The 15509-nt window shown below is 46.5% G+C and overlaps 1 protein-coding gene across 2 annotated transcripts in view; it reads right to left on the reverse strand.

Annotated features, from left to right (window-relative positions):
- Positions 1–376: 376 nt before the first annotated feature.
- The window catches only part of GGA3 (golgi associated, gamma adaptin ear containing, ARF binding protein 3), a 32111-nt gene continuing 16978 nt past the window's right edge, over positions 377–15509 (reverse strand). Inside the window, exons 9-18 of one of the 2 annotated variants that reach the window (XM_084648597.1) lie at positions 14435–14516; positions 13774–13890; positions 12292–12555; positions 11440–11507; positions 9962–10266; positions 8954–9222; positions 7864–8033; positions 5865–5975; positions 2699–2846; positions 377–1048 (exon numbers count right to left, since the gene is read on the reverse strand). In XM_084648597.1, the coding sequence (XP_084504723.1) occupies positions 2736–2846; positions 5865–5975; positions 7864–8033; positions 8954–9222; positions 9962–10266; positions 11440–11507; positions 12292–12555; positions 13774–13890; positions 14435–14516 (1497 nt within the window). In that variant the 3' untranslated portion in view covers positions 377–1048; positions 2699–2735. Of the gene's footprint in view, positions 2847–5864; positions 5976–7863; positions 8034–8953; positions 9223–9961; positions 10267–11439; positions 11508–12291; positions 12556–13773; positions 13891–14434; positions 14517–15509 lie in introns of both variants that reach the window. The other variant, XM_084648596.1, reaches the window with a different exon arrangement.

The raw sequence follows: 15509 nt of genomic DNA on the forward strand, positions 1-15509 counted from the left end.
AATGACAATGAACATGTAGGAAGTCTCCTCCCACTCCACATTCCTTTAGTGATAAACTGTCCCCAACATGCATTCTGTGGCCCTAGATTCCTGTGAAGGATTTGGTTGCTATAAGTCAGCTTGCAGGGGGATGCTTGCCCGGCTTACCTACATGGTTAGTCAAGTAGCTAAACGTGTAACATTTGCCTCTGATACCATTTCAGTTGTGTCATCTCTTGTAACTAGAACTGAATTTGAATAGCCCACCTTTCAAACCTGATGGATGTAGCAGACACCACCTCCTTGGGGTTGGTGGATTGAATCTCTTGGCTTCCACAAACGGCAACCTACTCCTTAGTTTGTCACAAAGTGTGGCACACAGAGCAAAGTAGGGAAAACAGTTTATTTAACATGCAGCAAAACAAATGCATTGGAGACATATTTACAATGACGGCTCAGTATGAAGCTGCAACCTCAACCTATGAACAAGTAACATTCATAAATAGTTTAATTTCCAAAGCTTGTACAATACTTTTCCCCGCAGTGAGACTATGGTACTTTGCCCTTTGACTGTACAGCATGGGCACTGTGGTGCCGTTAACAAGGAGGATGAAGCCATTCTGCAGAAAGCACTTGTGCTCTTCTGATTTCCTCACAGCCACCGTGAGAGTCACGTCTAGGCATCTAAAGCAGTGAAATCTGCTTCCTAACAATACGTTACAGCACCTGGGCAGACTTAAAGAGCTAAGCGAAGCCCCTAAATGTATTGTCTACAATGCCAGTGAGGCCCACGTTGAAAGCAGAAAGACTGTTCCTTGCTCACCACCTCTTTCCATCAGTTTAAGAACACAGCTGCTGCTTTTTTTTCAGGATCCAGGAGCATCTTCCACTCAAAGACAAGTGAGGAGGCCACACGCCTTGGTCCTGAGTGCCAAACCAGTGCTGACATTCAGCGAGCTGAGTTTGGATTTTTACTTCTACACTTACCTTTCAAGGGCTAGTGCCCCCTTCGCATCAGGGCATCTGCTGTGTCTTTCACGTCTCCTTGTGGTTCGTATTTCTCACTACTCTGAAGAAAAACATGGAGCCACAGTGGAAAGTATAAGATGGCTAGAAAGAATTCTGAGCTCTACTTACAGTAATGTGTTTTATAACCTCCACTAAATCCAGCAGCACTTCCTCATTTTAGCTTTATTCTTATAAGAGGCTGGAGTATCTTCCTGCTGTACTGAGTCTGGACAGTCAGGCTGACTATTCCCTTCACCATTTAAGAGCAGTTTGCCTGTACCTTGCACTGCTAGAAATACTTTGTCTAGTGTAATTAAGTTTCCATACAGCCACCCCACATGCTGTCTTCACAGGAGTGTAAGGTTACAGACTTAAAACAGGAAAAAATGCTTCTTTAAAACAATTTGCTAAAAGGTCACTGAAGGATTGTGTAGGTTTTAAATTAAGGGGGGTGGGGGAGACTGCTGGAATCAAACTTTCAGTGTATTGAACTACGTCTCCTAAGTCATGTAGATAGCGGGCTCACTCGGCTGAGCCCCATGATTTAAAAATACAGTTGGTTTTCCCCGTGTGGAGACAATTGCACTGAGCCACTTAATACTGGGAACAAATAAAATAGGGTTCTAAACCCAGCAGTGCACTGTCACAGCCTCGTGGATTCTGCCTTACTTTCGTCAATCTGCTCACTTATCATTAGATGTCCTCTAGCTCTACTATTTACATCTTGTATTCCTAGTCTTTTTGAGAGAACACACTATTCAACTTTAATAATAATAATACCGCCTGCACAAGGGAAACTGAGAGGCTTTTCTCCGTACCCCTGGTCCAGCCTCTGCACCTGATTAGTGGTTGCACTGAGGCTGCTGCACTGTAGTTGCCATCCTTTATCAGTGTAACCTATGCTGCCCACTCAAAGACAACTGGAGCCCTTTGGCCCTGTTGGTTTTACCTCCTCGCTACACACATTTCCTCTCCCCCATACTATGGAATGTGATGAAGGCAGAAGAATATTCAGTACAGGCATGTGAGTACAAAAATTAGCACAAGCTGCCTGGAAGACAGACAGTGCAGAGGCAGCTGGAAGTATAAAATAAAAGAAAGCAACTAAAGAGAGTGTCACACAATGCACAATTACTGTCTGAACGGGCAGCACTGGCTTAGGCTGGCCCTTGGAGAGGAGAACAGAGGGGGCAAGAAGTGTCATTTTACTGTAAAAAAACCCTCCCATCTTGGAGCCAATGGTTACTGCACAGCATGCCTAGAAGGTTCAGTTCTGGTGTCAATGAGACAATAGCCTTAGGGCAGGCACAGACATTAGGGTTCTGCACCAAGGAAACTCGGGATGGCATCATAACCCTACCAGCCTGTAGGCATCTCTGCACAACAGCAAGGGAGGAAGCCAACCAGTCCCCTTCTGGCTACAGGTCTCCCTTCCAGAACACCATAATTTCAAGTTTAATAACAAAGTGGAAGATAGAACCAGATTCACCCAGAGACCAAGATAAAGCAGCCAGCAAAGCCTCTCTCTGGCTGCCACTCAGTTCATTCTTGGCATAGATGCCCCGGGCCCACTTCAACCCGAGGTAAAACATTCCAGACTAAAGCTACAAGCGAAGTGGTCAGGACATGTAAACAAAGCTAAACATCACCAGTGGATAGCATGTGTGCCCCTTCCACGCCACATTCATTTCAGTCCCTTTGGGATCCTTGCCTGGTCCTCTCATGGAGACTGTGGCAGACTCGCTGGGTCATAGATTACCCCATTGATCTACTGGGGGAAACTGATCCACTTCCCCAACTTCTGTGCTGGGCTGGTCTCCCAAAGTGAAAGTCAGTCTGTACCTCAGCCTCACCTTCTCCTGCAAGGAAGAAGAAAAACAAGATGTTAAAGTAGCAGCCTGCCTTGGAGCAGGAAGGCCATGATATCAGTAGCAGCAGGAGAACAATGGTAGTGCTTCCAAATGACACACTTCTCTGTAATAACATTTTAGAGCCCACAACAGCTCTGTCTGGACACACCATATGGGGTAAGGGGCCAGCATATGTTAATGGAGCATTTCTGGATACTTAATAAGGCTGATTTATTTATTCTTTAGTTTGTAAATATGAGAGATCCATCTCTTGGAGTGAAACAGCAGAAGAAAAGCACTTACATTGCAATACAGATTCATTGTATACACTGACCAGCATTCGTAGTTCAGCTGCTTCCCAGTGATCCTACTGAACACATGCTTTAGTAGTGCTAAAAGAGTATGAAGCTTCAAAACAAAACTATACTGCAGGATGTAGAGGAAGGATAAAACCTGACAGATTCCTATTCCTTAGAGAATGACCCGGGGAAAAAGAAATCTGCCTTCCCCTGGTTACATGGCTTTTCTAGATATTCCACAAAGTGAGTTTATAGAAATCCAACAAAACCCCATTATCTTTGTACCTTGGGATCCAACACTTTTTAACTGATGCTGTAAATGCCACTTTTACCATAATCTTCAAAAATAGTAAGTAGCAAATGTCCAGGTTATCTGAAAAATCAAAAGACTACTTGAGTTCAGACTCTGAACTTTATATACTCTAGCAATGTAGGGCTGGAAGGGGCCTCAAGAGCTCATTGAATCCAGCATTCTGTACTGAGGAAGGACCTAGTAAACCTAGACCATCCCTGAGAGGTGTTTCTTCCAACCTGTTCTTAAAAACCTCCATTGATGGGGATTTCACTGCTTAGAAGCCTATTCCAAGACTTAACTACCCTTACAGTTAGAAAGTTTTTCCTAATATCTGACGTAAATCTCTTACTGCAGATTAAGCCCATTACTTCTTGCCCTACCTTCAGTGGACATGGAGAACATTTGATCACTGTCCTCTTTATAACAGCCCTTAACACATTTGAATACTGTTATCAGGCCCCGCCTCTGTTTTCTTGTTTCAAGACTAAGCATGCCCAGTTTTTTAACGCTTCCTCATAGATTGGCTTTTCTAAATTTTTCATCATTTTATTGTTCTCCTTCGGATTCTTTCCAATTTGTCCACATCTTTCCTGAAGTGTGGCACCCAGAACTGGATGCAGTACTCCAGCTGAGGTCTCACCACTGCCGAGTCGAGAGAAAAAATTACCTTCTGTGTCTTACATACAACAGTCCTGTTCATGTACCCCAGAAAAATAGCAGCTTTTTTTCCACAACGGCATCACATTGTTGGCTCCTATTCAAAATGTGATCCACTATAACCCCCAGATCCTTTTCAGCAGTGCTACCACCTAGCCAGTTATTCCCCATTTTGTAGCTGTGCGTTTGATTTTTGCTTCTTAAGTGTAGTACTTTGCACTTGTCTTTATTTAATTTAATCTTGTTCATTTCAGACAAACTCTCTCAATTTGTCAAGATTGTTTTGAATTCTAAGCCTGTCCTCCAAAGTACTGGCAACCCCTTCCAGTTTTGTGTCATCTGCAAATTTTAAAAGCATACTCTCCACTCCATTATCCAAGTTATTAATGAAAATATTGAATAGTAATGGACCCAGAACTGACCCTTGGGGACCCCATATGTGTCCCCTCCCCAGTTTGACAGCGAACCATTAATAACTACTATTTGAGTATGGTCTTTCAAGCAGTTGTGCACCCACCTCACAGAAAATTAATCTAGACCACATTTCCCTAGCTTGCTCATGAGAATGTCATGTGGGACTGTGTCAAAAGCCTTACTAAAATTAAGATATACCATGACTAATGCTTCTCCCGCATGCACTAGGCCAGTAACCCTGTCAAAGAAGGAAATTAGGTTGGTTTGGTCTGATTTGTTCTTGACAAATCCATGCTGGCTATTCCTTATAACCCTATTACCTTCTTGGTAATTACAATCTGATTGTTTAATAATTTGTTCCAGTACCTTTCCAAGGATCAAATTTAGGCTGACTGGTCTATAATTCCCTGGGGCCTTTTTGTTCCCCTTTCTAAAGGTATTATGTTCGCCCTTCTCCAGTCCTCTGAGTCCTCACCCTTCTTCCATGAGTTCTCAAAGATAATCACTAATGGCTCCAAAATTGCTTCAGCTGGTTCCTTAAGAGCCCTAGAATACATTTCATAAGGCCCTGCTGACTTGAATATATCTAACTTCTCTAAATATTCGTTAACCTATTATTTCCCTACTGTGGCTTGTGTTCCTTCCCCCTTGTTAATATTAGTTGTGTTGAGTATCTGATTTTGGAACATCTTATTCAAATAGATAGCACACAACTGGGATAGCAAGGTGCTCCAGGTAAATATGATAGCTGAATGCTTCTAGTATGATGATCAGAAGAGAGGGGGTTAACTATGTTATTTAAGTGGTCATAATTAAACTTCAGTTAATATCGCAAAGGTACAGGGGAGAAGGACCTTTCTAGGTGCTATTAGGTCAACTTAGTCTGGCTACAAACTCAATAAAGCAATAATATTTCTATTATACCCGATCACTTCTTACAATTCATGTCACCCTGTAAACTATCACCATATATAGTCACGTGAATGTTATCCCATAAGGGGTGAGGGAAGAGTCCCTGGTGGAGCCCTAACTGTTCCTTGCCACTGAAGTGTTAACATTATGGGGAATTGTACAGGAACTGATCTAGAAGGATTGCTGTGGAGTGAGGCAAAAGCACAGTCCATCTCTCCCTCCCCTGACTCTCTGTCCCTGGGGTGAGATACTGCTAATATACCAACATACTCCTCCGCGATGATTAATCTCACTCTGCCTCAAGACAGCACTCCAGGGTAATTCCTCTTTGGGGACAGACAATCACGCTTGTACAAATATTTAGTCTAAACCCACATGGAATTTGATCCTCATCAGATTCGTAAAACAACAAGAGAAGTCACTTTTGCTGAAGTTTTGAGCCCCTCTCACCTTCACAGGGTTTGCCAGCAGCATGACTTGGGTGATGGCAGCGGGTGCCTGGATGGGGTTGAATGGAGAAAGTTCTGTACCCGAGGGTGGCTGCAACTTCACTTTCATGGACTGCAAATGTGAAACAAAAGGAACCCTCAGGTACCATGACCTGCACTGGGGTAACAAAGGGTTTACGCACAGGCTGCACACCCAAGCTGTGTACATGAGCAAGTGTTCATTTGGGAGGAGCAGGGGACACAGATAAGCCTGGTCTATACTGAGCATATAGTCATAGGCACATACTAAAATAAATCAACACGGAGATAATGCACTGGCTGGGAAAACCATGACAGCACCTTTCTAGCACAGCGGTGTCCTTGGAAAGATTTTAATACAGATTCCCTAGCCCAGTGGTTTTCAAACTGGGTTGCGGAATGTGAGGCACTGGGTCGTGGTGGCTCTGGTCAGCACCACCAACCGGGCCATTCAAAGTCCCGTCGGCGGTGCTGCCTGGCTAAGGGAGGCTAGTCCCTACCTGTTCTGACACCACGCTGTGCCCCAGAAGCAGACAGCAGCAGGTCCGGCTCCTAGGCGGGAGGGAGGCCACGGGGCTTCCCATGCTGCTCCCACCCCGAACACCAGCTCCGCACTCCCATTGGCCAGAAACTGGCCAATGGGAGGTAGGGGGCGGTGCCTGCGGGCGAGAGCACCTCTGCCTAGGTGCTGGACCTGCTGCTGGCCTTTTCCGGGGTGCAGCACGGTCTGTGGTGCCAGCACAGGCAGGAAGCCTGCCTTAGCACCCCCGCTGCGCTGCTGATGGGGAGCCGCCTGAGGTAAGCCCCAACCCCACGCCACCCCAAACCCCTCATCCCCGGCCCCAGCCCAGAGCCTGCACCCCCAGTCCAGAGACCTGACCCCCTCCTGCACCCTGACCCCCTGCCCCAGCCCTGAGCCCTCCCAAACCAAAGCCCCCTCATGCACCCCAAACCCATCCCCAGCCCCATCCCACAGCTCTCAGCCGCGTGCCCCAATCCTGAGCCCCTCCCACACCCCAAACCCCTCATTCCCAGCTCTGCTGGGTCACGGGCATCAACAATTTTCTTCAACTGGATCGCCAGAAAAAAAGTTTCAAAACCACTGCCTTAGCCAATGCAGACAGAATACAACCAAGCTCCGAGCTGATGTTCAAACACTATAATCAGGCATCCAAAACTAGAGAGAGCAAAAATCAAAAGCTCACATTGAAACCTCTCCCAGGGCACAGCGCAAAATAATATTAGCCCCTGAAATTGTCTCGTTTTTGTCTCTTCCCCTTTCTAAAAACATGACCAGGAGCTACTTCCACTGGGGCTCTATGTCTTTCAATCCCCTTCTGTAAACTGGACACACCCCTCCCCACCCATTTGCTTTGTGTCTGCATTTTAGAAGCCAGCTTTCCTATTCTGTTGAATGACACTCTCTGACGTTGGTGGAGGAGGGATTTCAGAACATGGGATCATTGCCCCAATGTGATCAGAAAAGACAAGAGGAAAAGCCTTGTTAGATCTTCTAGTTCAATCCTGGCCAGGACAGGATTATTCCCCATTGTATATTTTCTGGTCGAATGTCCAGTTTAGTTTTAAATGTCCCTTTCAATGGGGTTTAAACCCACCATTTGGGAGTTTATTCCATTTGTTGATCGTGCTGTCAGGAAGCTGAGGCTTTAACCCAGTTACAGGGACATGGGTAGCTCTCAGCTACACCACAACTGTTGGCCAAGTTTTAACAGGATCCCTGATGCTGCTATGAGCTGACCTTACCCTGCAGGGGGTACATGCTCCCTACCAGCAGTATCTGTTGCTGTATGTTACTTAGGATACACAGAGACCGTCTCTCCTCTCTTCTAGGGCTCTTTGGAAGCAGAAAAAGTAGAGGCCCAAGAAAAGCTAGTATTGTAATGTCATGTCTGAGTCCCAGAGCTCACACCCATTGTGTCGAAGTATGATCCCAATCTATCTTTGAGTCTGTGTGTCCCTACCTTTGGTACTGCAGCCTGCAGTACAATGTTCTTCACAGGAAGAGGTGCTGTGTTTAACATGGACACCACCACAACCAGCACGTCTGACCTCCCCGGTGGGCACTCCTTGGCAAAGTGTAAGAGGATCCTGAACCCGTTCTTATCGTAGGCTGTCACTGGAAGAGCACGGCCTGGGGACGGAGGGAAGGGGAAGAGAAACACAAGACTATATATGTGGTAGGAAAAGCCAAACGTTTTGTGCTCTGAATGCAACAGAGCTGACAGAACAACCTACTTTATCCAAAGTCCAATCGCCTGTTCATCAGCACAGACACCCTGCATGTCGCTTTCCTGCTTAGCCAGGGCTGGACTGGGCTTTAACATAGCCCGATGGTTTTTAGGTAAAACACAGTGGAGGTGTGTAATGGCAGTAGCACAGGCAAGAAGCATAGTGGGGTGTGTGTCAAGATGACAGCACTGCTACACACTAGGGACCCTGGCTCAAAGCTAACCACGGTTTGCAGTATCAAGAGTGAGGCTCTTAGCACCTGGGTTGAGTGGCACGTTGCAGTGTGTTGTTTCAGAGCACTCCAGCGCTGTAAGTGGCAGCACAATCTCAGAGGCAACTGTCGGCTCTATTGTACGCATACGGCAGTATACCGAGAACACAGGCAGGGGATTCCAAGGAGAAACAGTAGTTTCAAATTAAGGGACTTAAAAACCTCTTGATTCTCTTGCTGGTTGGAAGGAGTTGGCCATAAAACCCTGGCCTGAGACCCTACAATCTTTTGCACATATTGTATTGTGGGCAGGACAGGACCACGTGAAAGAAAGTCCATTCCATGCTTAGCTGCCAACAGCCCCATCCTTGGGAACCAGAAAGCTACAACCAGAACTGGTTGCATAGCCTCCCTAAATGCGGTCTGTGCTGAGGGCTGGATTCTGCTCTCAGTTCCATCCCTGCAACCCCATAGACATGCTTCAGTGTTATCTGGGTGCTACAGAGAGAATTTGGCCCTATACCGCTAACTGACAACGTCTGAGAGTTAGAGTATTGGAACAGCAACAGTCCAGGATTGGGAGCAGGCTGAAAAGGGTCTGAGATACTTACTGGGTTTAATGGATTCCAGTGGAACATGGACATTGGCCAAAGAAGCATCAGGCCCTTTCAGAGGGCTGCCCTGCTGTTGGAATGAAGCTGGCTGGTATAGAGGGCTTCCTGAACCTGCCGTGCAGATGCTTGGAAAAGGAATAGTAGGGGCCACTGGAGCAGCAACTGGCAATCCTGTGGTGGATATTAAAGGGGCAGAGGTGACAGTGGCTGGCAAGGTAACCCCAGGGTGGAATACTGAGGGCGCTGACTTCACTTGGGCTGAAGGCCTAGGAGGGAGACAAAAACAGAAGTGGCAAATTAAGAACTATATTGGCTAGCGGAAGTGGCAGTGACAGCACTGAGCGTGAAGCAGGCTTTCACTCCATCTCCCGCACTACCAGAGACAATGGCAAATCACTAGAGTGAAACCAGGGGCCTGCAATCATACCCTCGTGTCGTGACACTGTAAAGTCTTCTGTGTTGAGCAGTGTTGGGCTGGGTGAACATTACGCAATGTTTCAGGGAGTGGTGGTGATTTGGGAGGTGTCACTCCTCTCCAAATCAGCAATGAGCCAGTGCCTCAGCATTGTGCTGGGACCCAATACTGCTGGAAGATGAGATGAAAACAAGGGTCCTGGTCACTTACGGTCATTTAAGGATCTCAGGGCACTTTTCACAAGAGTAGGCCCTGTTAGCCCCAGTGTTCTGGTCAACTTACCAATCTGCCTACCTAAACCATTGTGTAGTGTAGCTGTGCAGTGCAAAGCAGATGCTGTGCTTCACCACTGAGATGGCTGCATTTCAGTGGTGGGTCAGTGACCTTTGGGTATAATTTGTATATCAGTTTGTAAAGTGCTTGAGATCCTTCAAGAGGAGAGATGCTAAATAAATGTAAGACCATCACTATCCAACAGTAAACTTCCATCAAACTAGAGCGAGAAACAGGACATCCTTATTGTCAACCTGACAGCTATAGCAAGGATAACTTTCAAACGGGAGAGAGGAAGCAAAATCCAGGACTTTTACCCTTTGACCTCTTCAAGAAGATGTCCCAGTGCATCCATCTTATGCAAAGCATTGTCTCCCACGGCTGAACTGAGGTACTGAACTGGCATAGTCTTTGGCGGGTCCAGAGGGGCTGCTGGTCCAGCAGAGAACAAGAACGGGGCTGTATTAGGTGCAGGGATATGAGAGGCTGTGAAAGTGGAAGGCAGAGGCGCTGATGTTCCACACACAGACTGTGATGTGTGATGAAGAAGAGGGTTCACTGCAGTATTGCAGCCGACAGTCACCAGCTTCGGACTAAAGAAGTCAAGGTCCATTTGGTCATTCTGCAACAGAGGGGACAGGTGCATGCTATTAATTCCTGCCATGCCTTAGATACCATGGTAACTCATTGATATAGGCCTTACCCATTAGGACATGAAGGGGGAGGAAGCAAGCAGAAGAATATGTTGCATCTGTTGGACTACATCCAATTTGTAGTTTACTTGACAGCATATGGTGCTGTGCTCGACTGGATACTACTAGTGGAAAGGAGCTAAGTGGGGAGGAGTCAGAAGTTGAGGTGGCCATGTTTATTATGGGCATTTGGATGGGGATTCCTAAGGGCAGTATCCTAACAGAGCAGAGAAACTTACAATAGCCTACTCCTGGGGGAATTCTGTGCCACTGTGCATGTGCAGAAATGATGTTCCCCGCAGATTTCTTTGCTTTCATGCAGAAAAATGACTTTCTGACAGGGAAGCAAAGGGAAGCCACAAGAGCGGTCATCCAACCCTCCCCAGCAGTATGTTTTGGGTGCCCAGGGCAGCCAGCAGAGTGGTAAAACGCAGGGGGCAGGACTGGGGAAGACCTGGCTGTTGGCTCCTACCTTGCACTGAGCTCAGCTACTAGTCCTGGCTGTGCTGGGGAGGACGGGACTTGCAGAATTTTAAAATATTGTATGCAGAATTTTTATTTTTTTGGCATGGAATTTTTTAATTTTTTGGCGCAGAATGCCCTCAGGAGTAAATAGCCAGAGCAGAGGGGAGAGAAGATGGACAGTACATTTCAGCGTAGCAACAACTGAAGGGTGCTAACTGTTCATTCAGCAGTCCCAGTCTCCTGGGACGATGGACTCTGCCTTTGGCCTCCGAGTGTATTCAGTCCAGAATACAGCTATTCCCTTGCAAACTGGGTGCATCCCTTGTGTTTCTATTCAGTCTAGACTTACCGACATCCTCCCCATGTGAAAGGGTAGCTTTTGTATCAAGGTTTGTTAAGATACCAAAAAGCAGCACATACAAAGAAGGAAAGTGAAAGCAGAGATATCTTCTCTGTACTGGTTCAGATATCCCAGTTACACAAGGCCAGAGGCAAGACACAGGCCTTCACGTCTGGAAGTTATCATCTCTGGCCTGCGTGTGAGCACTCCCACAGGATATGGTAAAAGCATACATCGAGAGTGCTCAGAGATCTCCCACAATGACAGTCTTTCTGTCAATAAATCCCTCTCTTCGTACCTGGAACATATTCCACTGGTTGTTTTCCGTCGACTCTTTCACTGTACTGGGGGCTGGGTCATTCAGGCCTGAATGCAGAAGAAAAGATTTGGATACTGGAGTAAAATTGCAAAAATTCTCAACATTAAAGTCAAGAGGCAATAAGAAGGGGAGCTCGACGGCTAGTTTTTCTAACCCTCTCCCACCTCCTATAGGGTGTTTCACCACTGTGGTAAAACTACTCAGTTCAACTCTGTACAGTTTGAAAGCTTCATTAAAGAGACATGCACATTCCGTGTCAATGATCAGCCACAGGCTCAATGATCTAATGCAGGTATGTCCTGCACACACAGGCAACCTTCTCCATGCAGCACTTCCAATGTTCCTGTTTCCTGACCTGTAGCATCCTCTGTTATTCAGTATCAGAGTCCCAAAGGCAAGTACTGTGCAGGCTGCTGTATGCAGATTTGCTAATGCACTTTTCTTCTAAACATAGCACCCACTGCTATTTCAGTCCTGAAACTTGTAACCAAGTGTGGTGGTGGTTTTCTGATGTCAACAAGCACCCGTAGAGATTAGACTGGGATTACAACAAAGTCACTGCATTTGTGACCTACCCCTATTTCAGGAAGAGTCTCCAGAGGTTTTAACTCTAGCCTACTGCCAAATTCCCATTCACAGGGCCACTCTGTGGAGGGAGCTTCTTAGGTGTCCAGTGGATGATGACATCCAAAACAAACCAGAATAAGAAACCACAGAACTGGCAATCTATGGCTAGTACTGATACACTGTTCTCTGCAGCCCAGCTCAAGAACCAGGCTCCATGATAAAACCCTTTCCCCAGAACATACCCTAGCCACACCAGCCTCTTACCTAAACACAGCAGCTCCTCATCCAGCAAGAAGAGGGAACTGGCCGTGCTGCTCTGATGAGTCAGAGGAGCTTCTGCTTGGCTGGAGGACCGGCTCCGCGAGTGACCAAACTTTTGAGGAGGAGGTGGGAGGATGGGGATTTCTGATGAAGCTTGTGTCGGCACTAGCGTTAGTGTTGCAGGTGGCATTGGTGGTGGCGGGGTGCTGGAGATGTCCATGCCAGCGAGGTCAATGAGCGCACTGAGATTACTGGTGGGATCGCTCCCTGCAGAGATGGGGAGAAAAATTATAAGAGGGACTGCAGTCAGCTGGAGCAAAGGCTCTGAACAATGTGAAGGCAATAGCCAGGGCAAAGTTATCAGAGAGATGCTCTGGGTAAGGGGGTTTCTCTTTTAATCAGAATTTTGGACTCGTCAGAAGAAAGGAAACCTAGATATTTTCCACTGGAGGATTTGCTGTTACACTGCTACTGAGCTGGACACTGTATAGTTAGGAAACTTCTGTATAAAAAGAGGAGCCCAATCCAGCCACTGCTCTCTCCACTGCATGCACTATGTGTAGTGTAGTTGGCAATCCTTTCCATGCCTGCTTAGCTCTGGCTAGAACTTGGGAGACCCAGTGTGGTGACAATAGGCAGCACAGGTTGCACTCAGTCAAGGTGTTACTAGCGAGCCAAAAAGAACTACGGGCTTTCTCTGTGTCCAGAGTCCCCTTCAAGTTCATCACAAGCAAATCCTCACTCTTCCCTGTGACAAGGGACACCATTCTGTACAACGATCATTTCCCTCATGTTTTTCATCCAAGAATCTTAAGAGTGTTTTCCAAACAATAATTATGCCTCATGGCACCCCAGAGAAGTGGCTATTGTTAGTCCCATTTTCCTGATGGGGAAACTGAGGCAGATAGTGGCAGCATAAGGGACTTGCCTAAATTCACAAACTGAGTTGCTAGCAGAGCCAGAAACAGAACCCACATCCCTCGACTCCTAGGCCCTGCTCCAATCCCTTAGATAATGCTCCCAACCTTACATTTAAGCACAGAGAACAAGATAAACAATAAATGTATGTTAACTTCTCCCCTGATGGTATTTAACCCTTCAGGTGGGGCCAGGACGGTTGAATAATCTAACTAAAAGGTTGCATTCCACATCAGCTGTTAGTAATCCAGACAGGAAAGCCAAGGTCACATGCAGGTCTGCTTAGTCAGAACGTCACAAGTCATAAAGTTTCATTATTAAAAAGCCAGCAGTGCAAATGGCAGAGCCTCCCAAGTCAAAGCATTGTCACCGGTGGCTAGAATTATAAACTCATCCGTGTGTCCATCATGGCTGCTGTTTGGGAGCTGATTTGTCATTCCTACCTGGGAAGATTTTAGCCCAAACAGCTGATAATACTGTCCTTTACTGCAATTAATTGGACACCCTTCAAAAGAGGAAATTCAAAATGACAGGATTCAAAACCGAACCAAACAGATGGCTACTCACCTTCTGTTGCAGACAGTGTTGGGATATCCACTTCACCATTGATGACTTGACCCTCGATTATTTTTTTATAGGAATTTATTACCCAGGATAAATTGTCACTGGCCTGCAGAATTTCCCCTAGATGTGGGAGAGAGGCAAAAACTCCAGTAGAGATTTCAGTCACTTTGCTCTCTCTACTGCTTTGGATGCTCAATAATCATCATCAACAACAACCCATTATTTAGACTGCAAGTTCTTCAGGGCAGGGGCTGTCTGTGCAGCACCTCACACAATGGGGCCCCATTCTCAGCTGGCCCTGAGGCACTGCCGTAATAAATAATAACAACTCAGTGATTAGCTCCCATAGGGACATCTCCCCTCCTCTAAGAGCCGTATGCCCCCTACCTTGTGTTCACTGAGATCGTTTCCCACACAGCCTCCCTCCCTACCAATTCTTACTGCCAGGGCCCTGCTCTAATTTAGATTGTAAGCTTTAAGGGCCTTGGGTTTTTATCTGCCTGTTAGAGGCCACTCACATCCATGGAAGCACGGAAAGAAGTAATGTAACATTAATAGCCCCCTTGCTGTATCCCTGCACAGTTACTGGCCACACCAGCCTGGCTGCAAACTCCTCCTTAAGCCACATACCCTTCCCACCAAAAAGGGGAGATGGTTGTTTTACCCAAACTGCTGTCGTTATCCTCTGTTTCACTGGCCAGTTTGAATAACATCCGTCTTTTGGTTTCACACCTTTCGTAGAGCTCCTGGGAAGAGAGATCAGGAGAAAGCATCTTATTAGCCAAAAGCCATCGACAGCAACAAACCCTGCTCTTGCAGTCAGCATGAAATGATTCATCCGCATGGAAGTCCCAGTATGAAGGGAGACCCAGAGTCTTTTCTTGATGCGAGTGCTGGTCCAACTAGGTGTCCAAATTCCCCTTTCCCAGTCCCATAGGGAGCTATTCACCATTTTAGCAGCATAAGGAGACCAAGTCCGATCTACATTCTCAGTATAATAAAGATGAATACCAGCCAGTGGCATGCTATGTACACAAGGCACACACTACATGCCCAACTGGTTGTGCATTGTCCCACTGGCAGATCGCAGGACTCTTCTGTCCAGCCCTCAAGGGGGATGCCATTTTGTAAAGCTTGCTGTACTTGGAAGGTCATGCTGAATGGAGGACACCATTTGGACCACATAAGGCATGCAAGTGAGTTGTTGCATGTCTTATTACAAATGTCATGGCCTGCCACTGATATCATCAGTCCTCCATGCTATTGGCATTTATACTTAATTCTCTTTGTACTCCATATGCTGGACTATTTTAATCATCATCTCTGCTACAGTAGCTCCTTAAGACCCCAAATGAGGATGGGGTCCCATTGTGCTAGGTGCTGTACACTCCCTGCCCCAAAGAGCCTACGATCTAATTGGAAGAACGGAAGTATGGTCATCCCCATTTTACAGGTGGGGAACTGGGCACAAGGAAACCACATGACTTACTCAAAGTCAGAGCTGGGAACTGAATCCAGATCTCTTTAGTCCCAGTCAGTGCCATAACCAAAATTCCTGTCTTCAGTCCAGGGAGTGGTCCATGAGCACACAGGTCACTACCTCCACTCTGGTGGAGATGGGTTCAAGGAAGGGCAAGTTTCTGAATTAGTTGTGGGGTTTTTTTACCATCACCTGAGGTGCTCATGTATGTATCATTTTTATTTTTTATATTATAGAGTGAAATTTGCATGTACAGCCA

Source organism: Lepidochelys olivacea (assembly GCF_965140295.1).
Source record: "Lepidochelys olivacea isolate rLepOli2 genome assembly, chromosome: 14".
Taxonomy (NCBI): Eukaryota; Metazoa; Chordata; order Testudines; family Cheloniidae; genus Lepidochelys; species Lepidochelys olivacea.